The sequence below is a fragment of the Astatotilapia calliptera genome, chromosome 1, assembly GCF_900246225.1.
Source record: "Astatotilapia calliptera chromosome 1, fAstCal1.2, whole genome shotgun sequence".
NCBI lineage: Eukaryota > Metazoa > Chordata > Actinopteri > Cichliformes > Cichlidae > Astatotilapia > Astatotilapia calliptera.
Window position 1 is genome coordinate 25,489,906 of NC_039302.1, and position 24,211 is coordinate 25,514,116.

At 36.9% G+C, this 24,211-nt stretch overlaps 3 protein-coding genes across 5 annotated transcripts; 1 reads left to right on the forward strand and 2 right to left on the reverse strand.

Moving 5' to 3' along the window:
- The first annotated feature begins 361 nt into the window (after positions 1-361).
- Positions 362-3,855, forward strand: LOC113024510 (uncharacterized). The gene is made up of 7 exons (XM_026171659.1): positions 362-580; positions 1,181-1,303; positions 1,463-1,579; positions 1,798-1,854; positions 2,729-2,884; positions 3,099-3,212; positions 3,336-3,855. The coding sequence occupies exons 2-7, from the start codon at positions 1,181-1,183 to the stop codon at positions 3,381-3,383; spliced, it is 615 nt and encodes a 204-aa protein (XP_026027444.1). The 5' UTR covers positions 362-580; the 3' UTR covers positions 3,384-3,855.
- A 7-nt stretch (positions 3,856-3,862) lies between these two features.
- LOC113024490 (zinc finger protein 418-like) lies at positions 3,863-10,844 on the reverse strand. 3 transcript variants are annotated; one of them, XM_026171649.1, is made up of 4 exons: positions 10,673-10,844; positions 9,659-9,798; positions 8,514-9,508; positions 8,153-8,241 (listed from the first exon to the last, which is right to left on the reverse strand). In XM_026171649.1, exons 1-4 carry the CDS (start codon positions 10,829-10,831, stop codon positions 8,222-8,224), a joined length of 1,314 nt encoding a protein of 437 aa, XP_026027434.1. In that variant the 5' UTR covers positions 10,832-10,844; the 3' UTR covers positions 8,153-8,221. The 3 variants fall into 3 exon arrangements, with proteins under 3 accessions (XP_026027417.1, XP_026027426.1, XP_026027434.1); XM_026171632.1 differs by having other exon boundaries at positions 3,863-9,508; XM_026171641.1 differs by lacking the exons at positions 9,659-9,798; positions 10,673-10,844 and having other exon boundaries at positions 3,863-8,241; positions 8,514-8,596.
- Positions 10,845-12,630: 1,786 nt separating this feature from the next.
- On the reverse strand, positions 12,631-18,612 carry ddias (DNA damage-induced apoptosis suppressor). Its single transcript, XM_026171671.1, has 5 exons — positions 18,222-18,612; positions 17,842-18,003; positions 17,206-17,314; positions 16,435-16,748; positions 12,631-16,179 (listed from the first exon to the last, which is right to left on the reverse strand). The coding sequence occupies exons 1-5, from the start codon at positions 18,341-18,343 to the stop codon at positions 14,517-14,519; spliced, it is 2,370 nt and encodes a 789-aa protein (XP_026027456.1). The 5' UTR covers positions 18,344-18,612; the 3' UTR covers positions 12,631-14,516.
- Between the last annotated feature and the right edge of the window lie 5,599 nt (positions 18,613-24,211).

Below are 24,211 nucleotides of genomic sequence, written 5' to 3' on the forward strand. Positions count from 1 at the left end.
TTTTCTGCTCTCAGGATATTTTGCCACAGTCCACTTCTTCATTTTAGCCCTGCCCCATTTTAGCCCCCACACAAAAACAGTTCATCCCTCCCCTCTGCTGCTTTGGCTGGAGTGATGAAAAGTTTCACTCGATTTTAAGGAGTCGATCATTTCGATTCAGCACATTCCACAGAGTGAAAGTGTTTATAATTAGTTGAAAAAGATTTTTGTTGGAAGATGTATGTCTGTTCTCATGCATGTGTACCTATTTACACATTTGAATATTAATGTACTTAAAATGGAAAAAAATAACAATGATCATAATGTCCACCTGATTGTTCAGTACATAAAACTGACTAGTAAGTAAACACTGTAATGAATAGTTCACAGTAATTCACAGTAAAAAGTAAAACCCTTCAGCTACACAGAAATGAGTAAACACTTTGGAGGAATGGGGAGAAAAAGAGAAAAACACTCCCAAAAATCTCAGAGTTCAAAATGATGTGATCGTCCAGAGATTACCCTTAAGCTGCTCCAGATATGAACCTGATATGAGGAGCTTCCACACTGAACTACAGCTCTGACTGCACAGCTGCCTACGGTCTGTTTTTTCTCTTGTTTACTAGCTTTCTTTTTGCTTGGTAAAAAAACAACTTTATTTTGTAGTCAGTCACTTCAAAATGAAGTACAGTTGTAGCTTAAAGCAGACACGCTTTTGAGTGTCGGTGGATTGGTGGAACAGCAGATTTTCCTTTTTTTAATAGATATTTTATAGTACAGTACTTCTGCTTATGTTGTGAATGTGCTTACTGTCTACAGTTGCTCAGTTTACTTACAGACAACAAGCTGAAGCACCAGGCAGCCAGTCTATTGGACTATTGTTGGTCAGTTGCTAGTAGCTAATCTGTTGCAGACTCCATGCTATTTCAGCAGCATCTGTAGCATCAGGCTTTTGGGCTTCTCAACAAGCTTAAATGGACTCCGGGAGCTTTTATCTCCTAAGATACAACTAAAAATTAATGCTGTAGTGTATAATTATGATTAAAAGTGAAAAAATATTTTGCTGTCATAAGAAGAAATCCCATTAGCTACACACATGCTGCCAGAGTTTTTCAGATGATAAATCTGACATTTGATACATGCATTTGTTAAGAATTGATTGAGAATAATGATTGTGAACCATTGTGTGTTAATGGGTTAGATGTCTGCTGAGCTCCTCTCAGTGAGTGATCCAGGTGGGAATAATGGAAATCCTCAAGGCACCTCAGTGGGGGGCACAAAACCTTTACACCGCTTCTTAAAGGGACAACCCAAAATTATTGGTGTAAGACACTGACACATACACAAATGCACATGAATGTTTGTTGTTTTGTTTCATTTCAGTATCTTTCCACATTTGAGAAGAACTTGAGGCTTATATTGCCACAGAAAATAAAACATAGCTAACAAAATCATGCTAAACGTTGTTTATGTTTTCTCCTAGACAATTGTGCTGATCTTGGGTGCATCCTTCTTTATCATATCCGTTGCGATCACGGCAGACTCCCAGATGATGGATGTATGGACAGTCATCCCACCAGGCTTCCTGCTGGGGACACTGGTTGGTAGTTCAAGAATAATAAAGAGTGCCTTGGGAAGTTTGACGTGACTCAATATTTTTTAACTTAACATTAACTTAACATTAACTTAAGAAGTATTAAATAATCAGAATTTATATTGCACTTTATTTTAGTGTCAGTGTTTGCTTTCCTGTCACCTTACAAACATCCAACACATGGGATATGTAATAAATCTGTCTTTCTCTCTGTCTTCTCATAGTTAATCATATGTGGAATTACATACATTTTGGCACAACATAACACCACCAAGAAAACAGTAAGTTCTACTGAAATATGATGAATGTTATATTATAGCAAAATTATACTAGAACTAGAAATTGAACAAGAGGTTTCTTCAAATAAAAGTGTTCATGGATGCCTTAGAATTTAATATTGCATTATCGTCAGTGATTTATAGTTTAATTTATAGTTTGACTTATATTTGAACATTGTTAATATCTTAACACCTGTGAAGATAAATCACACCTTTACTGCTTCCATAGAAATAAACAGGGTATGTAGTGCTGCAAATGCACTTGATTAATAGAGCATCTCTGTAAAAGTAGATGTTTTTGGCAGTTTGCTGGTCTGGAGCATTCAGATGTACAGTATGTTAACAACAATCTTCACTATGTGGACATCATATAATTCACCCCAAAGTCAGATCATGCGACAAACAAACTATACTACAGGTCTTTGTTAGCATGTTAAATGTTAACTTTTATGACAGTACAACTGGAAAAAGACTGAAGGAGAATAGTTTGTTTGGAAGGGTTTCCATTAGAAAGCCTTTTCACAGCAAAACCTTGGACACCAGCAAATCTACAAGAAAGAAACTGGGAATAAAAATACTTGAGGTGCTGAAATGGTCCAGCTGAGTCCAGCTGAAATTCTGTGGCTGGACCTTAAGAGAGCTGTGCATAAACAAATGCTTACCAACCTCAATATAATGGGATTTTTTCTTAAGAAGTTTCTCAGAACCCTAACCCTTGAGGTTGTGATTTCTTTATCACATTTTAGTTGAAGTTATTGCTGCTAAAAGTGGTTCTCATGTGTACTCAGTTTTTCACAGAACTGCATAGACTACAGTGGAATTTATTTGTTTTAAATGACTGTGTATCACCCCCATCTTTGTCTGTTGGTGTCTGCAGGTAACCATTTCGTTATCTCTGAGCATTGTCTCCATACTGGTCGCATGCTGGACTTTAATACGCATCCTGCCTGACATAGAAGCATATTCCTACCACCTAGATTACATCTATGATAATGGAACCTTTTCATTTACTGAACCAATGGAAAATCGCCAGGTAATTGTTTTATCATATTTCTCAGCCTCAGGTTTTATGTCTCTGTTATTGTTATTGTTATTTACCTATCTTTTGGACAGCATGATGTATTTTGACTGGAGCTTTAAATTTAACTAATTAAATTCTTAAATGTATTAAATTAAATATAATATAGCGTTAAATGCTACGTAACAGTGTATTTCATTTCTTTAATGTCAACCTTTTTTTTTTTTAGCTCATGGGATTGGCTTTGGAAGCAGTTTTTGTGTTCTACACTTTTGTTGTAGCGGTTATTTTCATTGTAATGTCAGCTCTGGCTGGCATTGCCCTGCGATCCACAAAAAGCCAGGTAAGAGGGCACACTGCAGTCATTGCTTAGTGTTGGGAATGTCCTACAAGGAACTTATTACCCAATATTTGTTTTAAAAAGTTGCAAAAGGTCAAGTTACGCTAATTTTTTCTCCTCCTTTAGGCCATTGTAGTGATGACTGCTGCATCGCCTGATTCGTCAGTTGAATAGCAAACACAAGAGGACTGTCTGAAGTGTGAAAAATTAAGAGAAGAAATATATATATACTGTATAAACAAACCCTTTAGTTTTAGTTTGCTGAAGCGGCAGATTCAATGCATCGTTTTGAAATTGCATGGTGTATAACCTAACATAAACTTGATAAATCAATAAGGAACAAATTAATAATCTGTTTCATACAAGTATGGTTCATATTCCATGTCACATGCTAATATTATCCTTAATAAACCAAATTTATGTACAAATGTATTTACTGGTCCAATTTACCTTAATTAATTAGATATTGCCATTTAATTCTGTTGGGGCACCTCCTCAACTGAGTTTTAGCAACTATTCTGATGGTTCCTTATAAAATTAATACAATTAATTAATTGCATTATTGCATGTGTTGCACCTTTTTTCATATTTCCCTACTAATTGTATTTGTTTGTAATGTGTGCTGATATATGTGTGTTTGTATGTTAGTAAAGAAACAGAAAGGAGATGCAAGAAAGACACACACACAAATATTTTTAAGGTATCGTAACATTTTTCATGAAACCTTTTAATGCAGTTAAAGTACAATGTTACATTCTTATAATATTAAAGTTAAATGATCTCAAAATTAATTACATCTTTTTTATCAGAAATGTTTGTCTTTGTCTCACTTTGCAGTTTGACTGTTCCAGTGTTCTTAGATCAGCTGGTTGATTTTATCTGGAGACTGCTCATCTCACAGCTAATGTTTCAAAAGCCATAGAGCCCAAACTATTACATTAGTATAACAAAACAATATTAACAGTCCTTATTAATCATAAGTACACAAGTAAATGTCCTACAAGGGGTTTTTTTTAGCATCACAAGTTAATAACCCAACTTTAAAAAAAAAATTAAAATAGGCGGGAACTTCAGAACATGAAAACACAATCTTAGGAACTTAAAGCACCTCTCATAAATTGCATTGCCCTTTTATTTATATATGTATTTACCTATCAAAGGTACCAATAGTTCATACCAGGTGTAAGATACCAAATAATATGATCCTTTTTCACCCTTCTGTCCCTAACAGAAATATTTTGGAATAGACCAGACAGAACATGCACAGAACCTCATAGCTGCCCTTGACTCGTGTTTCACACCATTGGCACAAACACTGTGACACCCAACAAGCTGTCCTCTCTTACAGGGAACACTATGTGAGACATATAACTATTACATATAGAGAGATTCAGAATCACAACACTAAATGGAATGAAGTCAATATTATGGCAAAGATCTACTACACTACTTAATGGCTAAACATGTAAAGTTGATAAGAGCATAGAATATGTGTGTGTCTCCCTCTCTGCATTAGACTAGACAGCTCTGGTACCTGTGGAAGTGAAAGGCCGTGAAAGCAACTTTGGAATATAATGTACCAGCCAGTTAGTTGACATGGTAATATCTTTAAATTAAATCACACACAGAGAGGAAATGTCATGGTTCTGGCTACCTGGTGAATGTGAAGTCATTATTGAGTTTTACTCGGTTTGGTCTCTAATAAACTCTATCTGTTTAGATACTAAATGATCTACTTTGTGCATGAGCTGGTATCTGTCTGTTGTTTGGTGCCAGTAGTATACCGCAATCTTTTAGAGTGTTTTACACTGATATGCGAACGCAATAGCTGCCAGTACGGTAAACTGCAAGCCGAACAGATAAAGTAGAGGGAAGCTGCAGAATGGTATTTTCTGTAGATTTGGCCATTATTTTCACATTGTTATTGTGAAATACCAAATATATAAACATAAAATATTCATTTGTTCTACACTTAGTTTGCAGGGAAATGCCACCTTGTTTTCCAGGTTGCTTCTGGGTTTCGTACTGATTTGCAAATCAGTCATACCATATGTTTAGCTTAAAATAGTAAAAAGGGAATATATCAACTGTTAAAAATTGTATACTTTTGAATTTGATGTAAGCAAATGTTATAATGGGGCAATTAAAAAAAAATGGTGAAGAATGAAGGATATGTAAATTTAGGGCTAACAGGAGAATGCTAGGATAGGGTGACATGGAGGAAGACAATGACTAAACAACATGACTGGTTATAAAAGGAACAGAAAAAAGAGGACACATCTTTCAGAGGAATGGAGGAATTCACAACTCTGTAAGAGACAATTTAAGAACAATATTTCCAATTTAAGACACAGCTACATAATATCACTGAAAGATACAGAAAATCTGGAGAAATCTGTGTATGCAGAGATATTCACAAAGGCCAATGGTGACATGGCAGCTAAGCAGAACTGTATTTAAAACCAAATTTGTTCTGTACTGGAAATAACTGCATAGGCTCAGGAATATTTAATCACAAGATTTGTTGTTGCATTCACAAATGTTAGCGGAAAAAAAAAATGCAAAGATTAAAAATGAACATCCTCACATGCACACATGTATATATGAAAAACAAAATCTGCAGTAAAGAGAAGTGGGGCCATGTGGTTTGTTATCAATGCACATTTCAAAGTACTGCATGGTATAGAGGTATATTAGTGGATTAGTATACAGGTTTTGGAATAAGTCCTTTCATCCAAAGGAAAACCTTTTTAAGGAAAGGCTCATTTCAACAAGTGAATGACAAAATAACATTGCAACAATTAAAGAGTCTTTAAAGGCTAAAATCTTTCACTAAGGTAAGAATGGGAAACATATTGCCTTTAAAACTTCAGCATTTAGTTACCTCAGTTGCCAAATACTTATACAGGGTTTCTGATATCAGAGATGATGCATCACTGCCAACATGGCCTTGTCTCGCACTCTGTTCTTAATGTGTTGCTGGCATCAAATTCAAAAAAGCATTTCATTTGATTCATTCTCTGTTTATGCATTTGATATGTTGCCTTTGCACTATGTTCAGTTAATAGATTATTTTATTTAATGGCTGTAGGAAAACAAATTCTCTATACTGAACACATTATGGGAAACAACTCCCACCAGTTTTATTACCTTTGTCAAGGGCGCAAGAACACTTGTTTTTGCTGGTGACAGAAACCAGATATCCCAGAGGTCGGATGAAATGCACAGACTCCAAACAGGAGGGCCCTGCCCTGGTTTGAATCCAGGATGCTCTAGCTGTGAATCAACAGGATTACCTACTGCTGCATATTAAAATGATTAAGATCCACAACATTTATTTTTCTTTACTTTCTTGCCCTCCTACTGTTTTTGCTTATTTAGAATAGCCTATATTAATTGCATTAAAGTCACTAACTTTCATCTGCAAGTTCTGATTTTAAAAATCGAACATGTAAAAAAATTCCCTGTCTTACATATATTTGCAAGACACTAAAGGAAACTGTCATCCTAACACACATTATATTATAATGAAAAATGCATTTCAGTTTCCTAGCTTTTCCTCAAAGTCTCAAGTTGATGAAGCAGGAGGCTTTTGAAAATCATTCCCAGGGGTACATCGCTGATGAACACGCATGTGCTCGGTGACACGGTATTGGCGTGAAAAAGTCATAGGGCAGCGGGGGCAGGGGAAGGGCCTTACACCAAGGTGGCTCCGCACATGTCTATTTAGAGAACCTCGCTGGCTAAAGGAACGGTCGCATAGAGAGCATTGGAATGGGTGGTGAACAGGAGATGACAGATGAGCTGATCTATTGGTTGGCATGCTGGTTGAAAGGCCAGATGCCATGCAAAAAGACACAGAGGGTTGCATGGAGTCTGACACTCCAGGAGGTGAACAGTGTGTCGAGGTAATGGTTTGGTTCTCACCTTCTTTAAGGTTGGAAACTTCAGACACAATGCAAGAATTTTGAATAGTCTCAACAGCTGGACTACTTTGAACAACAGGCTTTCTTTCCTCAGCATTTGTCTTTGCAGCCCAGTGTGTGCCACCCATATCAAGTCTCCCAGTTCCAAATTTAGCCCTAGCCGTAACTGTTTTCATTTCAACAGATGCTACAGATGTTTTTTCGTACCTCTCTGCTCCATCATATGCCCAGATTCCAGTTTCAAACATATCCCCTTTCTCTTCTATGCCAGATCGGTGTTTGCAGGATACTAATAGTTCTGCAGGTCTTGTGCTAATATCCAGAAGAAGAAACTGGTCTGTAGTCTCTGTTGAGCTGTAGTGCTGCTTTAGGGGACTCTCAAAGGCACCAAAGTCTTCCTCCTCACTTGAACCATCAGAATCATCAAAGTGGTTTGAGTGGGAGCGTTTGTCATCAGAACCTCCCTGCAATAAGTGCACATCCTCTTGCATATCATCATGCTGCAGGCAATGATAACGAAGATGTCCATGATAAGAGTGTCTCACAGCACTGTCAACACTGGTGTCAGACATGTTTCTGTCCGCAGGCATTGTAAAAATCGAATGTGATTCTGTGATGTCAGTGCCTGAGGTCTTTTCAGTTTGCAGAGATTTGGGGAAGCTATCAGCATGGAATTCTTTGGTGTCCACCACTGTAGGACTGTAGTTTGAATCATGGTTAGAAGGAGCATTGTTTGCACTTTTGTCAGCTCTGTATATGTTTGAGTACCCTTTCTTTGGTTCATAGTTGCAGTGGCTGTCCTGTATATCACTTTCAGCTGGAACTCTATTAGAGTAACTGTGTTCCTCTTTCACCTCTTCCTCTGGACCTAGATGTTCTGTGTTTAAGTCCTCCACAGGATGAGCAATAAGTGGAACTTCAGCTCTCAGACCTCCTGGTTCTGCTGTTGCTGTTGCCAATTTGCTGACATTGTAGGATTCAAAGAAATCCAGCTGCTTTTTTTTGGTTGAGAAATCATCAAACCTGAGATCAATTTTATGCTTCAATTCTTGACTCCAGTCCTTACTCTGCAGCACTGAATCTTCTCTAAGATTGTGTGTATTTTTCTGAAAGGAATCACAATAAGCATGCTGATCATTATTGTTGGTAAAGTGAGATGATCCTCTGTCAACACATTCATTGCCCTGCATTGTAAAATGATCTGAATCGCTGCTGTCAAAATGAGATCTACCTCCACTGGATTTGTAATATAAATCTTGTAAAGCACATTGATCTAAATTATCCTTGTTATTCAGATTTTGTGTAATAGTGTGTTTTTTATTGTGGCCGTATTCCTGGCTCTGTGCTTGATATTGACGTTTGCATTTAGATGTAATACCTTCAATAATGCTGTCATTTTCTATGCTCGCTGAACGTGAGACTGGAGACCTGCTGGAGTTGCTTGAAGTCTGGAGGGCTGAATGGCAGGGAGACACAGGAGACACATCTGCTAGCTGGGGGATAGCTGCTCTGCTGCTGTGACAGATGACAGGTACTGCCGCACAATATGAATGTGGGGATGAAGATGAGCTCCTCCTATTTTCAGCTGTCCTCACCAGAGTGTCACCTGTGTACCTTTGCCAGATGCCAGCTGGATTAAGCCGATCCTTTTCCGCCTCTTTGTCCACTTTAGACGTGTGATACACTTCAGCAATGCTAGGGACATTCAGAGTCAAATGCTGTGGCGTTAGATAAGTTGCTTGTCTGGCATGTCGTGCATTTGTGCTCCTTTCAGTTCTTTCAAGTATACCACAGGGTGCACTTGGATAGCTTAAAGTCCTTGCATCCCTTCCACTGCAGTGGTCTCTGCTATTTCTACCTGTATCTATTTCTACTTCATCAGTGCTGCAATCCATAGCAGCTGAGAGCATCTGACTTTCACTAAACGGATCCACATTGTCTGAATCCTGATACTGAATATCGCTGTCTGGTGAAGTTGTCATACTTTGTTCACTGGAGATGTTTGTTTTGTCAGGTTTTCTAAAGGTAAAAATGCTGGATGTTGATGGCATATGAGGGGAGGTATTCACAGTTGTCCTATAAGAATTCTTTTCAGCTTCAGCAGAAGCCTCTGCGCCATTTGCAGTGCAAACCTCAGTCTGCTGTTGAGCCCTCAGAGCCTTTTGCAGTTCATCCATCTGCAGGTAGCAGGCAGCTGTGAGCAGACTATAATACTGTTGCTGGCCGTAACTGTAGGGCAAATCCCCTGTGTAAATATAGTCCAAAAGAGGTGTTAATACAGAGTCAGAGAGACATTTGGCCTGCAGCTCCACCAGAGCACCAGCAGAGGACAAGACAGATGCCAACACTGGACTAGAGGCTGCCAGCACACATCTGGGGGAACAAAGAGCAGTTTTGTGGTGAGGTCTGAAATCCTGAACATCGTGTAAGACACACACTGTTAGTATAATCATGATATCATTGGGCAGTTTTATGATATGTATATGTTGGTGTGTTTGTTTGTTATTAGCTTATTTTTCTCACCTGTGTGCGGGGTAAAGTTGACCTGCATTCTGTCCCGGTCTGAGCACAAGGTCACAAAAGTGGCCTTGTTTTCTCTGCAAGTTCAGATAAGCCAACAGTAATGCCGCATGTCTACCAACTTCCTGGGCACAAGGTGCCACCTGGAGAGTACAGAGCAGTAAGTAAAAATAGATTCTTGCTTATTATAATCAAGTGCTAGTACGAACACGTTCATAAAGACACTTGACACAGCATTAATCAGGTGACAAAATCAAATTAATCAAAATCAGTGCATTGAAGCTAATGAGATGATTCCACTGTCCATGTTTGATGAACTAGGGCGGCGAATCTCAATAATACACTTCCTTAATTACCAAATTTTGTCAGTTTATCACTTGCAGTTTGTCACTGCAAAGAGTAAATACACCTGATAATTTTGCTCACACTGCCAAAGCGCCTTATTGCCTTCAGATAAGCGGGGTTACATTTTTGTATCGATTGGATTTGGATTGTATCACCCATCACTGAACAGTGGCAAGGTTAGGTTACTTTGAACAGAAGGAATAATTAAAGTGATCAAAACAAATCTGAAAAAGCTCTGCGTGCTTCCTAAACATTTCACTATCTAAAGCATATTTTAAGGCTTAAAGATTTTGTCCTAAAATGCACTATCCAACAGATGTTAAAACTTAGTAAGGACATGTATTCTAGAGCTTTATGTCCCCATTTCTGCCAAATTAAAGAAAATGTGCACACACGAAGAATATAAAAGCAGACTGCCTTTCTCTTAAATATATAAGCTGTTAAAATCATAAGACATTTCTTTATGAGGTTTTCTAAATTTCTAGAACTACTTTGAGCACATGGGAAAAAATCAGATTTTAAATACACACAGCTGTCAATAAATGTCTTTGTTTCTTGTTAATATACAACAAAAATGCTAAAAAATCTACTCTGAACTCCAAACTTATACCTGACTATTAAACTGATCAAACATACTATTTCAAATGTACATTAGGAAAAATGATCCCTTACCTCCATATTATGTTGGAAGAAAAACAACAAACCTCGGCTGTCTTGCTTGCAGTGAAATGAAGAAAAGAACTGTATATGCAGGATATATAGTACCACTTTACTATCTACGCACACTGTCTCATTCGGAAAACAATCACACGCTTTTCCTATTGGGAGCATGGCGTGACATGAATGGACAGGTGCTTATAAGGAGTGCTAGCGTCTAACGTCAGAATCTCCATAGCCTCTTTTGGGGAGAGGACTGAGACCAGCCCACGGACCAGCCAACAAGATACCACAGAACTAAAGCAATCAGAACCAGTATTTGTACTCACATCAGACAAAAGACAGTGCAAGCTCCTATTAAGTCCCTCATACCCATAATAAAACAGAAGCAGGAAGTATTTTAAGGAGCTTTTATTTTTATTGAGAGGTCAGAGGTCATGGACAGTTATAAAATAGTCTGCAATTAACGTGAACTATAGACATTCAGAGTGCACAGCTGATTTTAATCTTATCAAAACATTAATTACTCTGTTAGCTCTGAGTCTCCACCAGTCTTCTGCTGAAATGGTAAAGTTAGAGAAAAGCATTATGATTAGCACTAAAAAAGAAAAGTGGGATGTATTTAAGTATTTCTATTTGCTTTGATTCTACAGAGGGGAGCTTCTCCAGTGTCAGGACTACGAGCCAGTCCCCCTCAGCTGACGTTTTGTTGACAACGCCATACTAAGCCATTTCTCCACCCTTCCACACCATGTGCCTGTCACGCCTTTCTAATCTCTTTAGCTCTCTAATGTCACAGCCACACCTCCGTCCACAACGCAGCAGGACATTTAACCTAAAAAGTGTGCAGTAGCACTACTACTGCATCACAAAGTAAGTAATAAAAATAAGTCCAGTGGAACTAAAAAGAGGGTCACAACCCTTAATGTCGCAGGAAATGTCGAGGAAGGTCAAGGACTGAAAAATTCTTAGCTGCTATGAAATATTTAAAGTATGAAGAATTAAGTGCATAGTTATTGCATATGCTACAAATTATATTCGTTTTTCAAAGTATACCAAAATATATATATATATATATATATATATATATATATATATATATATATATATATATATATATATATATATACTGTATTTTTTTAGTCAGCTTCATTATAACATGTTTATAAAAGTACAAGAAAATGGAAAATGAATATTTTGCCAGGTGTTAAAAATGTCCGCTTTAGCATTAGTACTTTTAGTATACGCAATGTGAAGTCATCGAGTGCCACAGTGCAATGTAGGTAAAATAAACAGGCAAAGTATCACAAAATTGTATCTCTTAGCTGGCCAATGGTTGAGGTGCATGACATCACTGTATGATTAATAGTACAACTCCAGCCAGGTGACTCTTAATGCATGACTCTGTGTCTCATGATTTCTGCCTCTCACTGCAGCCGAATTTTAAAAGAATGTCAAAGAAAGCATATACATAGTATGAACAAAAACAGAATTTTAATAGTTAATCGATCTGCCCTATATAGTAATTATTTGAATTACGTAACCGTGCCCCTCAGCCCCTCCCACCCCTTTCTCTCTCAGAGTACCACACGTACTTTAAGCTTGGCACACCGTGGCTTTGAATGTTTCCATTCACTGGGTGCTTGGTGACATAACTCACGTACTGTACTGCTGCATGCAAAGGCAGTGTCTCCCTTGCTCACAGACACAGCTGCAGGTTTTGGAACAATATGATGTTATGGGGCTTCACTCATAAAGCCTCAAAAGGCTAAGGACTAATTTACATAGAAACAAAAACAATCCCATTTATCCCATTCACCTATATTTTATGTAAACTAGTGCAGTAAGTTGCAAATTGCAATACTTGCTAGTCCTGAATCATCACATTTGCATTTCCACATTCATTCAGAATATGAAAACATTCATTTTGTGTTTCCTATTTGCATAAATCATGTAATTAAACTTACTGAAACTAAAGAATACATTTTTTTTATTATTAATGAAGCAGCTAACAACAGATAGCAGAATAACCACATTGCAGTAGTAGCTGGATGTCACTGTGACCTAATCCAAAAACAGGCACCAAAGCAAAATTTCACAAAGAAATTTTCAAGTACTCATAAAACTCTCGACACCAAATACATGGTCTGTTTTTCATCTCTCCACAAGAAGAAGCCTTGCAAAAATACACTGCACAGATCCTGGAATCCATTCGTGACTGAAAATGTCCTTTAGGGCATTATTAGTTGGCTGTTAACCATGGTTGCTGGAGGACATCAAAGCATAATGTTGAATATGTCGTTTGACAAGGTTAACAGAAGAGAAACAACAATCAAAACCAAGCTAGTATAATAGGTTCTTTTTCATTCTTATCTGATAATGGTCTTTGATGACTATCACATGCAGCATGGAAGTAAATCAAAAACGTTTGACTTATTTCCAATAATAATCTCATTTGGCCTGTGCTCCTAGTGGAAAAAAATATATAATAAAAGCAGGGGATCCTCAAAAGCAATCTTCTGCCATTGCATCAAGTAGATTAACATATAGTGGGATCATAGGTATCGTCACATGGCCATTACCAACATCATGGTACATGGGATTTAGAGATATTTCGGTCTCAACCACCTGTCTGGCAAACCAAGACTTTGTGATACACCCATGCATAATCATTTGCGAAACCAAATGAACAGCAAATTCACATGTCACATGTATTCACATGAGTTTTCCAAAATCAGTTAAACTGTGCACATAAGCATTTTTAAGATACAAGTACCAACCAAAGAGGCACGTGCATTCACACACAGACACAATAATGCCGTACCCAGCTGACTACATGCCAATCTTGTTTCTGTAACACATGCAGTACAAGGCTCCAGCTGTTCACTTGTTCCACTTCCAGTTTTACCAATGTAACATCGTCTTCATTTCTCTATTTTGATCACACCCCCAGAACATTGTAGTCATTGCTGCTATTCTTGGCTCTCTGGCATGACACCTTACACACTCATCCCAACATAAACACCCCTCGAAAGGCACAACTGCAGTGTGAACCCAGGAGAACAGTAGGTCTGCTTAGGACTCTGGTGTGATTCAAATTATACTGGAGAGCTTTCAGGATGTGACAGCGTTGTTGGCTTTTGTGGTCTAAAGCATGCCTTAAACTATCAGGGGACCTTTGTTCCATAAATAATCTTTTGTAATAGTATTTAATCTTTATTTATATTGACATGTATTAATATAAACAAATGAAAACATAAAATAAAAATGTTATTGTCCTTGAATAGATAGCAATATCCACTTAATTACATATTAACCTTACAAACATCTTAAAGTAAATAGCTATAATTTTTCATACGCTTGTGAGCTCAAGCTTTTAGTCACTTGAGCCTTTAGAAAAAAGCCTTAATGTGTTCAAAGAAGACAGTAATACTTTCAAAAATATGGATCTATAAGTATGTGGACATACAAACACATTCTATACATGTTTCAAAAACCATAGTCGTTGATGAGATTTTGCCCCACCTTAACTGCTGCTAAGCTCAGGTTGTAATAAGACCAGGCAATGATTGTGGTAAATGTAACATGTTTATATATTTCATTTAATTAAAAGCGCTTTCTAAACAGTGCATAAAAATTAAAAACATTGAGTTAGACTAAGCATTTGATGAAAAAGGCGGAGGAAGAGAATTCATTACACTTTCAGTCAAAGTGCAAACTTGAAGGTCAAGACAGCATCTCTCTTCTATCTATAGTGTTTAATATATGAGCCCTCTTTTTCTGTTTCACAGAGTAAAATAACAGCAGTATTACTCCAATGGAGCACGATTTCTTACAAGTCACTCTGCAACACAATGTCTCAGAAAGAGTCAGAGAACAGATCTCTAGAGCAGTCACATGTCTGGCTCCCATGAATCCCTTCGCTAACCTCTTCACTGTCACAATTTTCTGTCTTTCTCAGCACACACTCGATGGAACCAAAATTGTTGCGGTTGTCTGTCAGCTTTCTTTTGCGGATTGGCACACTTTGTTGGATTTTACTCGCAGGTGTAGGAGGAACAATTGCTTCATTGTCATAGCCACACTCTGACACGTCAATAAATCTTGCTTTACAGTTGATTGACATGCGGTTTAGAGCCTCTTCCTGCACCCTAAGGTGCTGCAGAGGATGTAAACTGTTTTTATGCTCGACTGGTTTCAAGAATTTTCTTTTGGGGGTAAGTTTGTGGCTGTGTCTGCTGGATGTAGTTCTCCACACAAAGTTTTCTTTGACAGATTCCATCTCACTCTGCAAAGCCTGGTCAGCATTACCACAGTTCAGTTTATGAACAGAATTGTTTTTACTCTCCATTTCATGTAAATTTGCATTAAAACTTTTTTGATTGACAGGCTGTGAACTGAATTCACCTGTCACGCTTTTGTACAAGTCAACACATGAGTATGATACGACGCCTAGTTTTACAATGGGTGTGGACTGAGAGGGAGGGACAAAGTCAAATCCTTTTGTGTCTTGTGGAATCAAACTCTCCCTGCATTTACTTTTTTTAAATTTCCCTTTATCTGGTGTTGATTGTGTCACATTCGCATTTTCATAAATCAGATGATGCTCATCTGCCTTGGAAAACTGTGAGCAAGCTTCCATGCCATCACCGACGGCTTCTGCATGCATGGTGAGCCTCTCCGTTTCAAGATTGATCGTGTCTGAGCTACCAAACAGATCTGCTGAACAGTTGTAGGCATCCCCCTCAAGCTGCTCTTCTTCCTCCTTTTGAAAAGACAGTGAACTAGCTGTGCCATCCACCTGATAACACCCATGGGAATAAATGTTTCTATCTTGACTCCTTTTGACAAACAGAAGAGGGTTCTTACATTCTTTGCTGGCTGAATCATGTGAGCCACATCCATTTGTTGCAGGGGTATTAGTGGCATCCAACAATGCTTGCAAATGCCTGTCTGTTATTTGTGCATTTCTTTGGGAAGATGTTTCACTTATTAAGCTGCTGTTTCCCAGGTTATTTCTTGCCTTTACTTCCTTCCAGTGAACATTCTGAACTTGTTTCGTATCTCTATCAGTGTCAAAATCTTTATTGGCTTCACATAAAAACTCTGTCAGACTTTCAGAGAAAGGCAAATCGTTCCAAGCCAATGAGCTTGATGAAAATGTTCTGGTGAGCTGTCCAGTAGAAAACTCCTTTTCTTTGGGGCTATTCTGACAATACTGGGACGGCCTTAACCAAGTCTTTAGGCTAAGGCTGTTTCCAGCTCCCTTCTCAGATGATGGACTCTCATAAAAACTGTGCTGCAATGAGAAAAAAGGAGCCAAGTCCTTTTCCACTTTTTGGTTTTTCTGGCAACCCCTCTGTGCAAGATATGGTGTTACACTTTTGTCAGCCTGACTTCTGTTTTCATCTCCACATTCCTGGGTACTGCAGCCTTCTTCCTGCTCTGCTGATGATGTAACCAGTCCAAGTGATTGCTGCCATGGAGCTGTGGGAGTAAGGGTGCAGTCTATGTAACGTGATCTAGGAAGGAAACAAAAGCTATTATCAATTATCATTTTTGCATGTAATGTAACAGCACCTCCACCCACATGCTTAGAAGTCAATATCAGTAGCTTATGAGAATATGTGTGGTTTTTACTTTGGCTTTCAGAGCCATTTATTGTTATTTTGTAGTCCCTACAAAGAAATAGTACATAGGAGTACATGACTCTCTAGTTAGTAGGGGTTTTTTGGACAGAAAATACAGAAGATTGTATCATTTCTTAATTTCATTACCTTTGAAGTGATCGGGGCAAAAGATGAGAGGCAGATAGTGTGGCATCACTAAAGCTGCTAGTTGGAGAATGATCATGAATGAGGAGCGGGGTTGTTGCTGGAAGACTGGAGATTCTGCTGGTATCAGCAGATACAAGTTCAGATTCAGAAGCTTTCTGAAGAAGAACCCGATAATAACTGACCACGGTGCATCCTCCCATTCCCGTTGCTTTGGGAAGAATCATCTGAGTAGCAACAAACTGTGCTGCATTTTTACTGCTGGAGCCACTTAGAACAGGTCCTCCAAACCAAAGCGCACTTTCTGCTTCCATCACCTAAACAACACAGATGATACCACAGACAGCTAAGCTCAAACAATGCAAAAATAAAGTAAGCATAATTAGAACACATTTTGGACATATATTGATCCTATTATTTTATTTTCTTTAATGGTGAACTGAGAAACTAAAATTGTGAAATGTGGAGAGACGTTTATTATTTAATTGTTGCATAGTTTGTCTTGCTTTTCATGTTTTTTTTTAAATCATTTTATGTTCAAAGTAACAGCAGGAATAAAAAAATATGGACAATTGAGTTTGAGTTAATTTCTGCTGTTTTGTGTGACCAGGAAGTCACTGATTTCAAGTTATATAAAAAGAAAACAAAAAAACCTCCAAACAGCAATAGTGACTAAAATGTTGAATGCCTATTTTTAAGTCTTCATATGTATTTGAATAACTTTTGATCTTGCATGTCACATAATACTTTTACACACGTGATTTACGAATGTACCTTTATACCAAAAATGAAATGTCTGCCAATGAAACAGTCCTCGACTGCCTTCACCAGCAATGTGAGTCTTCTAGATTGTTCCACGGGTCTGTCCAAGTTTTCCACCAATCTATAAAAGACACAAAGCCCACACAGCTCTTCACTTAACCATCAGAGAAGATGTTATGTTCTTCACACGTTGTAGTCATTTGAAACTGACAAAAAACCACTAAAATCTGCACTTTAAAAAGAAGAGGTACAAAACAAATAGCATGTATCCATATTATTAGGTACACCTGTTAAATTTAATACAATAGGACTGCCATTTCTTTCCTTCTTTTTGGGGGGGGTTAATAGAAACTTGCCAAAAATTTTAAATTCTGGCATTTTTGTGGATGGTGGTCCTGGTGTTGTACTGAACTGCAAAGCACTCACTGGTGTTCTAATGTTTTCTCCACCCTCTTATATTCGGAGGGAGGTGTAGTAAACCCTAAGTGACAACAACCAGTACACCAACTCCATCACATACTATGACCTCAACTTATATGTATCCATGGCCTCTGCTTTATCCCAATATATACTCCTAAACCTGGGAAAACATTTTAACAGTTATTCAGTCTTGATAATAGGAACTTGCATTGTGTTTTCTGTACTCACCTTTGTAATTCATTTGCATGAATGCCAAAGAATGGTTTCAAGCTGTTTCCAAATACTGTTATCCCGAATATACGTCCGTCCCGGGCCACCCTCAGTGAGAGACGGTACCTGTAATCCACCTGTTCTCTCAGGCACTTGTAACCACACTTGAAGCATCTGCATCTGTGGTGGGTACACAGAGACGATTGACCAGTATCCATATACTGTCAGGTAACGGAGGTAACATACATTGTATAAAAAAATATTCTAATTTTCTAAAAGAAATCCATTCACTTTTAACTGGACTGTATCTCACTTAGATACAGTCCTCTCAGCACAGTTTCTAAAGGGATTTTCACAATGCTACCGTTTCTCGGCTACAACTGAACCTTTGTGTTTACCTCGTAGTGTCCTGCTGGTCAACATCAATCCTGGAGAAACAGCATCTGCAACACGGATAAAACACACAGGGATCTTGCAGAGACAACACCGCACAATCCACCAGTGCCCGTCTATAAGACATTTCAGTCAACTGAGACACGCAGCTGCAGATAGCAGGCTAACCGCTAGTTAATTACCCACTTAATACATGACTGTTTATTTGATCTGTTTTTGTAACCGAAGGATTTGAGCACGAAAAACTATTACAAACGTTACGAAAAACATAGCAAAGCCCGCCAATATCTAACTTTAATGCCGTCATAGCAAACATGCCCTTTTGCTAACTGTACACAAAATGCTACTTCTTCGTGTCTTCATTTCCATGTTGTAAGTGAGTCAGCTGGAGGATGCACCGCCACCTACTGTATAAGACGATCACATGAAACTACATTTCTTGATGAATCTACGATAATTTTAATAAAATAATGTTTTCAACTACTGCATGATATGTATTTTATTTAATTATAGATATATTAGTAAAACAAATCAAATTAATTTCTGTTAGATACATTTTTTGTCCTTTTGCCTATCATTTTCGTCTAAAATTGGAAAATTTGTCAGAGTGAAGTGTCTGTATTCATTTTTTTCTTCAAATCCAGTCATTTAAGACTTGTTTGGATAACGTGTAAACTGAAGTTATGTCCAGTATGATGATTCAGCAGTGTCTGAAAACAAACTCTACTGCTCACTTTTAACATCAAAAAGTTCAATGCACAGTGCCTAAAGGGACCAATAAGGGAGAAATTTCTGAGCATTTGTTTTGACAAATAAATAACAGTTTTTCATAAAATCCCATGATGCCACCTAGCCTTTGCATATTATGTCGCAATTGGATATGCATAATCCCCTTCACAAGAAAAATTACTGAACACTGTGTGACAGACCTGACCGGTTTCAGTGCTTGCATCATTTGTTACAAAGGCAGGAAATTGCCCAACATTTGCAACCATTGTCTTTTTCACAACCAGTAAGAGAAAACAACAACAAAGATTCTGAGCATAAGAGTTCCAAAATGAATAAATATTAATAACAAATAATGCAGTCAGACTATTTTTATTTCCTTCAATTATTTTATTTATTTCAAGGTACACACAGTATACAGTCAAACTCATCGTTCACCAGTCAAAATGAGTTTGCTACTTGTTTGCTACTCAAGTAAGTGAAGGTCTTACAGATATATTGCTCTTATACTTGGGTGGGTGACAGGAATATATTCACTACATTTGAAGACAGAAAAGCAGTACACGAAAGAACTATCAGCATTAACCTGGAGAATACAAACACGAGTCTGTGATCTAAATGTTTAAGGCCTTTTTGTCCAGACTGTGACTAGATGGATGGCTACAGGTGTTTGAAATCCTAATATAAATAATATAAGTAGTTGGAAACACTATAACATAGGAAACACAAATCATGAACCAGCTGTACATAGTAACATGATGCACCGTGATGGCAATTATAACCATTGCTCTGCAGTTGAAATGCGGCTCTCAGTTTACCACAGAGGGGCTCTGATCAACACCCCTTTCCATGTGTGAGAATTTGCTACCTGCAACAATTCAGAGCAGAACCAACATAAAAGAAAAACACCTAAACAATGTAAATATGTCTAACACACATTATTCATTATACTCAACTGTATTTGAAATAAAAGTAAATAAAAGTGCTGTATATCTCAATCTGTTATTTAAGGTGCAGATGAGTGATAAAGCACATCATAAATAGACAAATCCCCAATGTCATAATAGAAAAAGGAATTATATAAAAAAAGACACAGATTTTGCTTTATTTTAATTTATAATTAAAAAAAAAATACGCTAGGTTAATTCTCATGTCAGCTTGTGTTTGTTCAAGGCACTGGCTTCTAACTGGAGTTGGTCCACCAGATATTTTGACAGTGAATACCAACTGCTCCTTATGCTGATGAGTGAAAGGAAGGGAATGAATTGAAGGGGATCGATAAAGGATATCTTACCCTGCCTTATCCTATGTGAATGTGCCATAATAGATTTTCACTTTTTAAGTTAGTTACTAAACTACCCTGTGTGCAGAAGTTGGATGATAATTACTTTTGATTTACCTGCATTCTCTGATGAAGAAACCTCAACTTCTGGTTGAGACATTCAATTTCCTGATACAAACAAAAAGATAATGACCAGGTGTTTGATTTTTTAAAAACTCACTGTAATATTAACCCATTTAAACCCACTGGGAACAACTTTTGCTGCTCTAAGCCCCTACGACATTAAAAAATAATTAAACATATTGTGTGTAGGGGATGTCTAAGGAGTAAAATGCATGCACTTATTTTGCAGGGAAATTTTGGGGATTTAATGGGTTAAGAGATTTGATGAAGAGGCTAAAACTCTTCAATATGGTTCTGCGTTTCTCAGTGCATTCACCGCTTTAAGAAAGTTTAAATACCTGGGTTAGTTTTTCATTACGCCTGAGTTTGACTTGAGGAAGAAGGTCTTCCAGTCTCTGTATCTATAATTAAAAATACAATCTAAAATCATTTACAGACAAATAGCATCTGTTATTAAGTCGTTAATATATTCATTCGGAGATCAGTCTGTGGACTACTGCCAAACCACTAACTGTACTGTACTCTCATTAAAGAATACTTGCACTTACCCTTCTTTCAATAGTCTGTAGTCTTGTGTTCATAGTTTTATTGATCACAGTCATGGGGATGGTTCTCGGCTTGGGACACACTGAAGTAATATGAAACCAAACAGAAATCAAAAAGGTGCCTTTTTGTTCAGGACTATACATTGTAGTGATCTTTCTTTCTGTATCTTCTTTACTATTTGTAGAATAATTTAGCCATGATAAACTGATTCATGTTTAAGTGTTTCATGTGTTTCCCATCCAAAATAAAGGAAAACGAGTCCATTCACTGCTACTATTAAAGCTGCGGTTCCATTCACAGGATGTGGATGCTGACCAAGAGTAGTCTTTAGGATATTCCATTTGTGATACCTTCTAAAATTTCTGTCTGTTGTTTAAAAAACTGTCCCATGACAAGAAAATCTAATACTTTATATTATGTTCTATTTTTCTTTTACAGCAAATGAATCATTGCAAATACTTTTTCCAGAATAGAGGTGCTGGGACCCCTCCCAGCACCACATTTGATACAAGGTTTGTTCATAATTCCATTGCCTTTGTATATCCCATAAGCTAAGCTGATTGGCTGTAGTTATTCCATTAACAGGATTATGAAATGTAGAAACATTTACAGACTGTTAAAGATAAACACACTGATTACCATGCTGAAAGATCTTTGCAACCTCAAGCACGTAAGGTCTGTGAAGAAAAATATATAACTGCTTGATTATATATTTTCAGTATGCAGTGATTAAATGTAAAGACTTTTACATCACCAGACCACATACATGTGCTTGCTGTTAGCAGGGATGGAGCTGTTCAGAGGGATAAGATGGCCATGATGGTTCCTTATCTACACACAGAGGAAACTTATCAGCTTATTGTGTTTTCAAGAGCTCCCACCAATTTTTTTTTTCATTAATCATTTTTGACACATGGACCCACTTCCACTAAACGTTTAGAGAAATGCCTGTATTTTACACATGTACCTTGAACACAACATTGGAGCAGTTCAGCCCAAAAGCACTGCTGACAATCTGAAAAGGTGATGTAATATAATATAATATAATGGGCAATATTTTAATAAGTAAACAACAAAAGAGCACATTCATGTTTTATACTTAATAATATTAACAATCAATGATTTAAAGTCAAAGTCAAAACAACAAAAACAAAACAAATCAATCCAAAAATACACATGATAAGAAAGAACAATTACATAATTACACATAAAAGATTAATCAAATCTCAACAAATGCTGTGAGGACTGTGATCATTTTAAATCTTTAAATTTAATGTCTGCTTTAAATGCATATTTGTGAGAATTAAATGTATAACTTTGGAGATTTTAAAGTTGATTGGCTGACTCAATGGATGGATGAATGCATACCTGTACAATGATGGTAACATCAGCAGCTGGGGGAATAGACACTTCTCGAAGAGTAGCCACTTTTTCATCTGCAGCAAAGTAAATGTAAGAGTCTACTTTTTACAATGTTACCATTACATAATTGCAAACAGTGCATTTATTAATGGTTAATCAATCATTCACTTATAATTTATAAAGATATAAGCCAAAACAGCCACCAATGCTGTGGAAAACATGCCAGTAGCTGGACATTTGGTTAGTATAGTTATAGGCACTTTGAGGCAACTGTTTTTGTGATTTGACGTTACATAATGGAATACTCTCCCTCTTCATATTCGCGCATCAGATTCCATTCAGTCTTTTAAATCACGTTTAAAAACGTATTTGTTTGATCTGGCATTTAAGGCGAATTAGGGTAATTTACATCTGGCTCTGTATTTAGATTATGTAATTATCTTATTTTATATATTTGTAATTTATATTTCATTGTGATTTTATTTGTACTGCGATTTTAATGGAAAGCACTTTGGTGTACTTCGGTCTTAAAAATGTGCTATATAAATAAATTTTGATTGATTGATTGATTGATTGATAAATAAAATTAAATTGGATTGGATTGAACTTAATTGAATGTTATCAGTGCATCAGATCTAAAAAGCAGTATATTTAGTATAATCTCTCTCAACACAGAAGTGCTTATTTATGTCTTATGGCCGTCATGAGAAAGCTGGATTTACATATACTGTGTTTGAATGCATGGTAGCACACTTCACATGAGTATCATGAAAAATCAAATTTACAATCCAAGTGAATGGACTTTATAGTTAACTAGAGACATTTGTTGTGTTTAGTATTTTCAGTTAACTGCAGATTGTTTAGATATATATTATGTGTAAGTGTTATGTAAATATATATATATATATATATATATATATATATATATATATATATATATATATATATATATATATATATATATATATATATATAGGCTATTAGGCACAAATGTTTTGGTGTGTTGTTTGTCCATGTTTGACATGGATTTTAAACACTCACATCTGAACACTTGATTGTTACAGTATTTCATTCATCTCTTATTAAAATTAACCGTTTAATATATTTGCTAAATACCCAATTGCATGATTCTAGTAATCCTATAATCAGATTTTTGTTCCCTCTTTGGTTCTTTTGAAGAAAAAAATAAAATAAAATAATTTTAGATGTGAGCTCGCGGTCTAATATAACAGTCACCAGCGAAATGCTCCTACCCTTTTGGGGGGTTATTTATGAGTACGTTATTGCCTGATAAAGCAAAAAATAATATATAAACTTTTTTTTAAATGGATTTAACTTATATTATCTGGGGGGAAAAAAGAAAATATGAGCACACAATCCTCATTTTGACTTTAACGGGTTAAAGGGGCTGGTTGCCATGGACACAGACGCACAGACTGACATCAGTGAGTAATTAAAAAAAAATCACGGCTGACGAGAAGACGAGAAACTCACACAAACTCACGAACCTTTTTTGTCAAGCCGCCTCAGAGCGATCCAAATCTTTGATACCTGAGGTAATTTATCAAAACTGACGATAGACATTTTAGTCAGAGAGCAGAAGCAGCCGCAGCCAGCGAGTATAAAAAATAGATTATACATCCGGCAAGAGACCTTCAAAATAAGGCTTGAACTTCAGCCTTAATAAAGTACCATTCTAAATAAATAGAATGGTACTTTATTAAGGATAGCTTTGCAAATAAAAGAAAAACTGCTGTTCTTTAAGTGGTCACCACCCTAAGTTATTCAGAGAATGTAATGTATGGGTGCGGAAAATGCACACAGCTCTTCAATAATAGTATATCCTCTTAAGGAAATATAAACATGGCATTTCATTTTACATATACAGGTGGTTTAATTTAAAATAAAAAAACCCCACAACCTCTTTTTGGTTACTTTCAAACACCATATGCTTTA

What these genes read in the sequence shown, in the direction of transcription:
- LOC113024510 (XM_026171659.1), top strand. Translation starts at nt 1,181, where the DNA reads ATGTCTGCTGAGCTCCTCTCAGTGAGTGATCCAGGTGGGAATAATGGA. An exon ending in ATAACACCACCAAGAAAACA is followed by an intron (nt 1,855 to 2,728) that starts GTAAGTTCTACT and finishes TGGTGTCTGCAG; the next exon opens with GTAACCATTTCGTTATCTCT. An exon ending in TGCGATCCACAAAAAGCCAG is followed by an intron (nt 3,213 to 3,335) that starts GTAAGAGGGCAC and finishes CTCCTCCTTTAG; the next exon opens with GCCATTGTAGTGATGACTGC.
- LOC113024490 (XM_026171632.1), bottom strand. Translation starts at nt 10,831, where the DNA reads ATGCTCCCAATAGGAAAAGCGTGTGATTGTTTTCCGAATGAGACAGTG. An exon ending in TCTTCCAACATAATATGGAG is followed by an intron (nt 9,799 to 10,672) that starts GTAAGGGATCAT and finishes TGTACTCTCCAG; the next exon opens with GTGGCACCTTGTGCCCAGGA. An exon ending in CAACTTTACCCCGCACACAG is followed by an intron (nt 9,509 to 9,658) that starts GTGAGAAAAATA and finishes TTGTTCCCCCAG; the next exon opens with ATGTGTGCTGGCAGCCTCTA.
- ddias (XM_026171671.1), bottom strand. Translation starts at nt 18,343, where the DNA reads ATGTCTTATAGACGGGCACTGGTGGATTGTGCGGTGTTGTCTCTGCAA. An exon ending in GACCAGCAGGACACTACGAG is followed by an intron (nt 18,004 to 18,221) that starts GTAAACACAAAG and finishes TACCCACCACAG; the next exon opens with ATGCAGATGCTTCAAGTGTG. An exon ending in TTGCCCCGATCACTTCAAAG is followed by an intron (nt 16,180 to 16,434) that starts GTAATGAAATTA and finishes TTTCCTTCCTAG; the next exon opens with ATCACGTTACATAGACTGCA.